The sequence below is a fragment of the Vombatus ursinus genome, unplaced genomic scaffold, assembly GCF_900497805.2.
Source record: "Vombatus ursinus unplaced genomic scaffold, bare-nosed wombat genome assembly UNPS02014768.1, whole genome shotgun sequence".
Taxonomy (NCBI): Eukaryota; Metazoa; Chordata; class Mammalia; order Diprotodontia; family Vombatidae; genus Vombatus; species Vombatus ursinus.
Window position 1 is genome coordinate 19418199 of NW_020954546.1, and position 10179 is coordinate 19428377.

At 42.4% G+C, this 10179-nt stretch overlaps 1 protein-coding gene across 1 annotated transcript in view; it reads left to right on the top strand.

Moving 5' to 3' along the window:
- Positions 1-10179, top strand: part of VKORC1L1 (vitamin K epoxide reductase complex subunit 1 like 1) — a 47598-nt gene that overhangs the window by 33310 nt on the left and 4109 nt on the right. The window contains exon 2 of the mRNA XM_027861904.1: positions 5516-5625. Coding sequence (XP_027717705.1) covers positions 5516-5625 — 110 coding nt within the window. The remainder of the gene's footprint in view (positions 1-5515; positions 5626-10179) is intronic.

Here is a 10179-nt window from a genome sequence, read left to right on the forward strand (position 1 = left end):
TTCAGAACGGGCACTGCCACAGCCCAAGACTGCTGAGGCTACTTCCCTTTCCTCAACTCCAGTGGCCCTTGTTGCCTGTAGGATCAAATACACACTTATCTGTTTGGCATTTAAAGCCCTTTACCATCTGGCTGGAGGTTGTGTTTCTAGGCTCATTCCCTATTTCTTCCCCCTTGTACTCTTCTGCCCCAGCCACACAGGTCTCCTTGCTGTTCTCCATCCATAGCCTTCCATCTTGGGTCTTGGCCGCCCCACACACCACACACCGAGAATGCTTGTGCCCTACCTCTTGGGACTCAGCTCAGGTCCCTCCCACCCCCTTCCGAGACCTTTCCAGACTTTCCAGTCATTAATGCCCTTAGTGATCTGGAGATCACTGCATTGATTTTGCTCACACATGTTGTCTCCCTCTTTTAAATGTAAGCCGAAGGGCTTTGAGGGCAGGGTCTGTTTCATTTGGTCTCTGTCCCCAGTGCTCAGCATTGTACCTGACTGACACATGATATGTGCTTAATCAATGCTTGTTTATTGCACTGATCAGAGGACTAATGTTTATTTGAATATTTAAACACATATTTAGAGGAAAGAAATTTTTTTTATTCATTTGTTGTAGTCATTCATCTCTCGTTTCCTCCTTTTTGGTGACATAAGGGCTGGTTATGAAAAAAAATTTAAGGTGCAAAGAGGGTCAAATTTAGTTTGTTCAGTTACAACTTCTTGGGTATAGCTGCCATTCACCTTAAGTTTGTTTGAGTAGGGTTGGTATTTTAAGAATATAAGAATGAGGGGCAGCTAGGTGGTGAAGTGGATAGAGCACCTGCCCAGAAGTCAGGAGGACCTGAGTTCAAATGTGGCCTCAGACCAAACACTTGACACTGTGTGACCTTGGGCAAGTCACTTAACCCCAATTGCCCCCCCCAAAAGAATATAAGAATGTTTGGAAAATAAGGGTGGAATTGTACTTTTTAATAAAAACGACTAAAACATCCATACCTTTTGACCTAGGCATCCATTCCCACTGCTGGGTGTATGTGCCCCGAAAGGTCAAAGACAGAAAGAGAAGAGTCCTATACATACCAGAACATTAATTGAGGCACTTTTTGTGGTAGCAAAGAACTGGACACAAAGTAGATAGATGCCCCTTGTTAGGGGAGGCTTGGCTAAAGATAGTGTGGTACACACTTGTTCTGGGAGAATGAATGGTGTCTATGAAGAATTCAGAGAAGCAGGGGAGACTGGACAGACTAATTTACAGTAAAGACAGCAGAACCAGGGAAACTCTGCACAATGACCACAATATCAATGGAAAGAGCAGAACAATGCGGTGTAATATTGTGTAATTATCATGGCCACACTACCTCAGAAATACTGAGGAAATGAATCTCCTTCCTCTCATTGAAAAGGTGGGAGACTATGGGTGTGAAATATTTCATATGTGGTTGGACATGATCATTCTGCTGGTTAATTTTGCTGAACTGCCTTTCTCTTTTAAAATCTCTTACAAGAAATGCATTTCTGGGTGGAAGGGGAGGGAAGGATATATTTGGAAATAAATGTACTATGAAAACAAAAGGCATCCTTAAGATTAAGTGAATTATTTTTCAAAGAATGTAAAGTATAACATAACCAAAGTTATTTTGGATGTAGCCAAGTTGGCCAATTGAGCTTTTTAATTTTTCTGTTAAGATGTAGGAGAAAAGGCAAAACCGAATATGCATGTTTTGAAAAATCATCCCCTAGCCAGTAGAACCAGCAACATATAGCCTTTCCCCTTTAGTCTTATGCCTGGGTAAAGAAGTTGGCAAAAATGGGGCGGGGGGGGAAGAGGGGGAGAGAAATATCTGCAACATTTCTTTCGTTCCCCTGGGAAAGTGTTGCATGATTCAGACTTAAAAGTTACTGGAGGAAGATCGAATTTAGGTGAGAGATCTTATTGATTCCACTTGTATTGAAGTGAAATGAACATCTGCCTGCACTGGTGTATATAGTCTTAAGATAACCCTGTATAGACACCCCCCCCCCCCCGCCCCTGCTACCCTCACTCCCAGTTTTAAAAAACAGATCCATTGCAGAGTGTTTTTCCTATGGAAGATTCTCTGTTGAATTACATTGAATGAAGCCACAAACTTCTCCCTAGTTCACTTAAAATGGGATTTGTGAAAATGTGCTTTACACCGCTTTGAGTATAGTATCATATGGGTTAATCTGGTTTGAATATATTAGAATTTAATATATTTCATAGAATCCTGCCCTAGAAGGGACTTTAAAGGTCTTCTCAGTCAACTCCTTTCTAAACCTTGGATTCTGCAGCCTGATGACTCCAACATTTGGAGTGGTTATGAGGGATTTGCAGAAGGACCATGGGTAGGGGAGGGAGCCCACTGATAGTGTAGCCAGAATGGACAGTCAGACAAACTTGGGTTTGACTCAGTCCCATGGGAAAGTCACAATACCTCTGGGACCCTCAGCTTCCTTCTTTCTAAAGTGGGGACAAGAGCCCAAGTGGTGGCGTGAGGCTCCCTTAAGATGTGTGTCAAGGGTTTTGCAAATATCAGCTATTAACTAGTAGGGTTATTTTTGCGGCTGAGGCTCCAGCACTGTTGTGGGGCAGCTGAGGCTTAGGAAGCTACTCCTTACATTTTGCACTTAGCTGCTCTCATTTCACCCATGGAGCCTAATTCTACCCTTCACGGAATAATTCTACTGTCTTTTCCACCTTGTAAGAAACATAAACGATGTATCAACTTGTTTGCAATTGCTAAGATTCTTAGGACCTTTTGTACCAATGTGGTGGTAAAAGAGGCAGTTTATCCTAATCAATAAAGTGTGGGTCTGGAAGCCAGGAAGCCATGGGTTCAAGTCTTGCCTTTGACAAATGCTGGCACTGTGACCCTGTGCAAGTCAGTGCTCTGAGTGCTCTAAGCAACTCTCCCAATACACTCAGTGGCAGGGATGGTGCTGGCTGACCTGCCTTGGTGGAAGAAGTTTCCTAAGGCAGTGAAATCACCGGCCCAGGCCTCCCCACCCTTCTCTCTCTCTTTTTCCGCCCACTCTTTTCTTTTTCTCAGGGAGGTCAGGCTTTCCTGTCTTCCCTCTCTTCTTCTTCGTCCCCCCCCATCTCTCTCCCTCCCTTTTTTCTTCCATCCATACCTCCCTCTCTCCCTTACAGTGTGCCCCAGCATTAGGAGATCCAGATTCTAATTGCAGGTTCCAGTGAGACCTGGATCAAGTCTCTCCACTGGTTTGTTTCCCCATATGTCAAGCAGACAACATAAGGCCTGCTCTGCCTGTCTCCCAAGATTGTCATTAGGATCAAGTGAGATCATGTATAGGGAAGGACTTTTGAAAAAAATGCAGCATTTGGTGCCATTAAGTGGTAGCCTGAGTTGTACTCAGTAGTCAGAAACTGAAATAGGTCCCAGTTCCTTTTTAAGAATTTCTTTTATTTCTAAGTTGTCATTTCAGTTTATTCTGGTTCATGAAGGCCCTTCAGTGTTTGTTAGCGTGAACTTTGAAGCAGATACAGGTATCTATATTGCATTAGGAATAGGCCCTACACCTGTGCTTTTAGTGTCTTGGGGAGCTCCTGGATGAGGAGTAATGCAGTTGCATCTTTTCAGCATCCAACAGAGCATGGCTAAGGTTCAGTGACTTACCCAAAGTCATAGGGCCAGTGCCTGTCAAAGGTGGTGCTTGACCCCACAACTTGCTGACTATCCATTACATCACACTGCCTTTCAAAAATCACATTAAAGCAGTAATTTTTCATGTGTTCATTGTGGGTACAGTAGAGGTTGGTGCCGTGTTTCCAGCAAGTTCAGAAATAATTTTATTTATGGGTGCCCTCCCACCTGGTTTAGAGGAGATCTCCAAGTATGCAGTAACAGTCTCTCCCCTCAATGCTTGTTGGCAGCCTCCCTGGTTGTTTTCCATCACCCTGGGGAGGCCTGCAGGCTGGCAGTGCTGGATCGGCAATGGATTGCCTGGGCAGAAGATCAACTTGTAGTCCCTAAAATGGGACTTTTAAAGATATGCCTATGAGCAAACTGTCAGCATTCTGGCCACACTATCAGGTGGGGGTCAGGCCTGGCTCCCAACACCATCATATTTGCAAATAAAGAGAATACTCTGGAGGGTCTATCATAAGAGAGGCCGAAATAGCCTTGGACAGCATTAATCTCCTTTAGGGCAAATCCTGTCCCATTTTTATGTTTCTCCAGTGTGTGGCACAGAAGAGCCAATTGATCAGTTCTTGCTCGTTGATTGAGTGAATCATCATCTGGTTTAGCCACATCATTTTATATGTGAGGAAACTGAGGACCAGAAAGTAATCGGTGACATAAATGGGATACTCTGGTCCTCTGCTTCCAGGTTCTGGACTGCTTCTGCTATACTACATTGTCCCTTTTTTTAACATCAACTTTTAGGTTTTAAAGTGTTTGGTTGCTGATTTATACTCTTTTCTGATTGATTTTTTGCGAAGAGGCTTACAGTTAACAGAGTCCTTTTATTCAAAGTCATTTTAGAGTTTGAAGATTATTTTTCAAAAATAAAAAAATGGAATCAAGTTAGGTCAGGTTTAAGGTCAGGTTGTGCTATATTAAAAATCAAGTCTTCAAATAAGTGTTAGACTGCCCGACAAATGATGAATGTCTAGGTGAATGATGAATCTATAGTGTTTTTGTCTTTCAAAATTACACTTTAGAAAAAGGTAGAGTCTTTTATGTTTTGTCTCTTGGGAACCCAGAAGTTTCTGTTCTTGTTCTCTTTGTAAAGGGATCATCAATTTAGAGCTGGAAGACACCTTAGAGGCCATCTGGTCTAATCCTCTTATTTTACAGATGAGAAAACTCTGGAGGCTTAAAGAGGTTAAAATGACTTGTCCAGAGTCATACAACTGGTATCTTCAGAGGCAGGTGGTCTGACTCCCGAGTCTAGCATGCTAGCCATTCTGCAGTACTGCCTTTCCTGGTTTCTAATAGGCGTCATGTTGACATGAACAAAATGAGGAAATCTTAGAACCACAAATGCATTGTGTCTGACCTGTTTGTCAGTTTTCAGGGTACAACCATGGATGAGCTTGGTTAGTTTAACTGGAGAAAATATTGTTATCAACAATATTGATAATGGAAATGACATCCCTATCAAGAAGTTATTTAGGGCCTACCGTGAGAAGGCCAAAGATGCTAAAGTTGGCATGAGTTCCAGAAATTAGTGAGGTCAGCATGGTTGTCCAGGGGTATCTGCAGATCATTGTTATTAAGTGTGTTAATTTTCAAGATGAGATTTAAACTAGTGCTTCTATTTTAATATCGTACTGATTTATTTGGCACAAAACTTAGAAAGTGTTTCTCCTACTGTGGGTAAATCATTCTTTTTAAATAGTTGATGGACAAACATTTATGACCAGAGAATGTGATTTTTTTTTTAATTGGATGGTGTGTTTGGGGATTATTTTAGGTTAAAAGTTTGTGGAGATTCAAATGTACTATTACTGATGTTCCTTCTTTTACAGATGGGGTCGAGGATTTGGTCTTTTGGGGTCCATCTTCGGAAAGGACAGTGCAATAAACCAACCAAACAGTGTTTTTGGACTTATATTTTATATACTACAGCTGTTACTTGGTAAGTGTTTAATCAGTCACATGAAATCCATTGTTGAAACAGAGGTATGTTTGGCCAGAAAAAAATCTGCTTTTATGTTCTATGAAAAGGAGTGTCTGATTTAATAAACAGAGTTGTATTAATAACAGAACCCACAGTTCACAACACATTAAGGCAGTGGTTAGTGTTAAACCTCGGAATTGGTTCAGCCAGCATCTAATATGAATGTAGCTGAACCCATAGATATTTAGACTAAGGGTTTTCCGACTCTAATGTCTAGGATAGCCTCTCTAAAGTTATAGAAAATCTTCCTAATGCCATAAATGATACCATAAATCCAGAATCTTTTTTTCTCTAGTTGATGTTTTCTTTATAATATGGTTGGTATGAAATTATGTTATTTTAGGTTAAGGAAGGTCCCTCTAGATAAGATCCTTAGGATATCGCCACCAAGGGGCTGGTATATGCCACGACCATTATTTACCAGGGTTCATCTCTCCCTCTTCAGCACAAATGAGGCTACTTTTGCCCCGTAAGGTGATAATGGTCTCCCTGGGACTTGATTGCACCTCCCTTGAAGCAGCTTCCTGGTGGTCTTTGGCTGTGTTGACAGTGGCTTCTTGGTCACCTCAGCACATAAGAAAGCCCACCTGTGGGGAGTTCCAGGCCCTTCAGACCAAGTGCTGGAATGTCCTTGTTGAATATCTTTTCTATGCCGGTTTCCTTTTGTTCAGTTTTTTTTTAATGGACTTATGTTATACTTTCAGATTTTTTGCTCACTAGGTTGTAAATTCCTTAGGATTTATATAGATCAAGCCTTATACTGTAATATGCATCTGGTACCATATTGGACACAGAATCACTGTTCCATATTATGTTCTTTTGTTTGTCTTGTTTTGTTTTGTTTTTTTCCTGGAGCTGTGATTTCAGAACTTCAGTTAGAAAGCTTCCTCTAAATAATAAAGATTGGCAGCTGTTCACAAGTTGGAATCTTAAGATTACTGAGGCAGATATAACTTGACCCTCTGTCCCCCCGCCAGTCAGGTCCTGGAGAAAGCCTGGTCACCTTGTAGGGTAAAGTTGCTGGGGAGAGGGGCAATATTAGAGGACGACACTGAGACAAGTAACTTGTCCAGGGAAACATAGCGTGTGTGTGTCAGAGGCGAGACTTCAACCCAGGAATGTCTGATCCCATAGCTAGTTCTCTGTCCACTACTCTCCACTGTCTTTCACTTCATACCTTCTAGAAGAAGAAGGAGGTACTACGCTCTTGGGAGGCAGTAGTGTGGAGTGAAAGAGTACAAGAAATGCAAGAATTTCTACACTGGATCAGAAGTAGGGTTCATTTAGCAGTCCCTATCTGGCGGGTAGACAGGTGGTACCAAGGAATAGTTTGTAAAATGGGGGGCTTGGACTCACTGACCTCCCAGGATCCCCTTCTAGCTTTAGGTCTTTGATCCCATGGTTTTCTGAGACCAGTCAAGCTTGGGGAATCTGATGAGACCCCCATCCAGCTGTTATTTCCCTTATTAACCTACTGTGGATCTCACCTCCATGATTTCATCAGCCTATCCCTTCTTTTAGGGAAATGAGTTCTATGAATTTGCTATTTTCAGTGTCAATTAATACTTCCATTTATTTGGTCTAGAACTAACTCCTTAAAGCTTCCTTGGATGCCCTCTAATTATCAAGTATTCCAAGAGTTGTTGGGGAAAAAAATCTGTTTACCCATATACACATCCTTCATGATTTTACTGATTTTGATCCTGATTTCTTAAATATTTTTCCGTTTCAGAAGGAAGTGTTCTAATCCTTCCAGTTTATTCTCACTCCATAGCCTCTTTCATCTCCTTTATTAGTAAGCTGCCTTTTTCTAGATTTTTTTTGTTTTCCATTCTGTCTCTTAAGTAGTTCTGAACTACATGGATTTTAGATGCTGACACACCATGAGTGTATACAAAGGTAGAGAGGGTTTTTTGGGACCCTTTTATGGTAATTGACCGGCCATCACAGCACCTGAACAGATCTCTTAAGGCAGCAGACTGTGGTGATACCTAAGTGCCTTTCCTGTGTTGCTGATATACTGGATTCGTTGCCTTTGAAATGTGTCTTTCCCAGAACCCACTACCTTCTTCTTGTTCAGCCTGGAGCATCTGTTATTTTTATGCCCATACCTACAATGTGGGAGTTTGTCTTCAGCCTATCTTTATTGTCTTGGGGTTCCCTGATTCATTGCCCATAAGCATAGAGATTTCTCCATTCACACTCCCTGTTCCACCTGATACATCATGATGATCAGTAGTTGCAATTCTTGTGCCAGTCGTACCAAGCCTTTGGTTATCCTGCTCTACACATTCCTTTATCTGGAAATGTAGCTCTTGATTTAGACTCGTTTCTTATTCCTAGCAAGCATAGAATTTTTAGAGCTACAGGGGACATGAGAGGTCATTTAGCCCCACTCTCCCATTTTACTGATGAGGAAAATAGGCCCAGAAACAAATACAACTTTGTCCAAGGTCACAAAGTTACTTAGTAGAATTGGCACCAGAACTTTGATCTTCTTCTTAAGCTGTTGCTATTTCCAGCATACTCCCCTGTCGTCCAATTATGATCATTTAAAAAAAAAACCAAACCCATGAAGTGTTGAGCATTATTCAGCGCTTTTTGTGAGTTTCATCAGCTACGTCCACCTGGTTTCTGCTTGGCTCCGTGCTTATTTACCATCTCAGAAGAACTCTGGATGAGTCGGGCATGATTTCTCTTGGCTGATACTGAGATGCCTTTCTCCCAAGGCAGCTGGTACTGAGGAAAGCTTCCAGCTAGCTGTAAGATACCTTCTCTCTCTTCTAATGTTTATGTTGTAATGCATCAAAAGTGCCTGTGATGGATGACAGTTGCCAAGTGATATGAGGTGAGAGCGTAGACTCGGGATTTGGGAGCTTTGAGCATGTATGCTGTGGCTGAGACCTCAAGTTCTGGGTTGCCACAGATAGATTTCCTACAGGCTCCCCCAAAACCACTTCATATACAGGTTCGAGGGAATGGATGAATGTCATTGAGGACATACTAAGATGACACAGTCATCTCATAGCACAGGACAGTGACACCGAACAGCTCGCCCTCGATTTGTTCGTCCAAAGGAGATTGAGGCCAGTTGTTGGCACTAATATGTTGGTGCCATTGTATGTCTTTCTTCTGTCTCTTCACCCCTCCCTTCCCCCCCAGCTCTCTGCTTCCTTCCTATTTTATGCCCCATCCCTGAGCTCTGCTCTGCTCAGGAATTTTCCATCCCCTTATGTAAAAGGGGTTCAGTGGAAGTAGAGGGAGATCTGGAAAAGATGTGTAATATGTGCTTGTATAGATCTGGTCAAATTTGAAATGTGAGGGGTAGTGTGGTAGAGTGGGTAAAGAGTTAGCCTCACAGCCAGGTAGATCTGGGCTCCAGCCCGGCTTTGACGTATCCTGTCTGTATGGCTGTGGGCAAATGTCTGAACCTCACAGTGACCCCAGGTGTGACTGTCCAAAAGGATAGGTTGCCAATCAGGGTCTGATATCACTGCACTGGGAGAGGCAGCTTCCTCCCCTGGGAAATCACAGGTTCAGTCCCCCTTTCTATCCTATTTGAAATGCTTTTCTATTTTAGGGAGTCCCATGGTGACTTCATTAAATAATCCCCCTTTATTTGTCCTTGGATTTTCCTGTGTTGTGCTTTGTCTAAAGTTGAATACCCCTATGTAATAGATAGAGAGTTATCCAGATGGTAGGTTGCCTCCCAGAGTTCTATAGGAATTATATTTCCTGTAATATATTTGAGACCCTTTTTTGGGGGGGGGGCATTGATGCTGTCTGTGTATATCCTTTGGAAACAGTCCTTCAATGAAAAAAAATGAAAACAATATTAGTATATGAAGAATGAGGTGTGTAGTACAGCTAATACCAACATCTTAGCCTTCAAGAACCTCATTAAAACTTTAAGGCAAGTCTGTGGATTCCTAGCAGAGGAGCTCCTGAAGGTCCTCACCCTGAGAAAGTGATTGGGTTTTATGCGATAGACACGGAGACCTAGTGGGATGGACCGATCACTTGCCAGTTCAATATTTTTCTCACTAAGTGATTTGCATATTTTAAAAGCGCAGCAAGAGAGAAATCACAGCAAAGATCTCAGCATATTCTGAGCTGAGTAAAATACGCCACTTCTAAAAGGCCTTTTCCTTAACCCAAGATCGAGTATTCCCTTTTTTGTTGTTTGGGAGGGAGAATATAAGGATCTGAAAACATGAGGTTGGGGAATAGGGAAAAGCAGGAGTCTTGAAGTCCCTTTCCCTGGAATACTGACAGCTCCAAATGGTACTGGTGTAAGCAAGAACGGTCTCTGCAGACGCAGCTACATTTGATCGGCCTCGTCGGTTTTGTGTGTCGATTTCAAATGTCAGACTACAGAACTAATGTTACTCTTTGACTGGGCGCCCACGTCCACAGCATGATGCCTGTGACCTCTGCAGCTTGCGTCCTCGGCGTGAGACCGAGGCACCGTTGGGCATCTCTGACTCTGGTTCTGCTTTCTCTCTCTTGCAG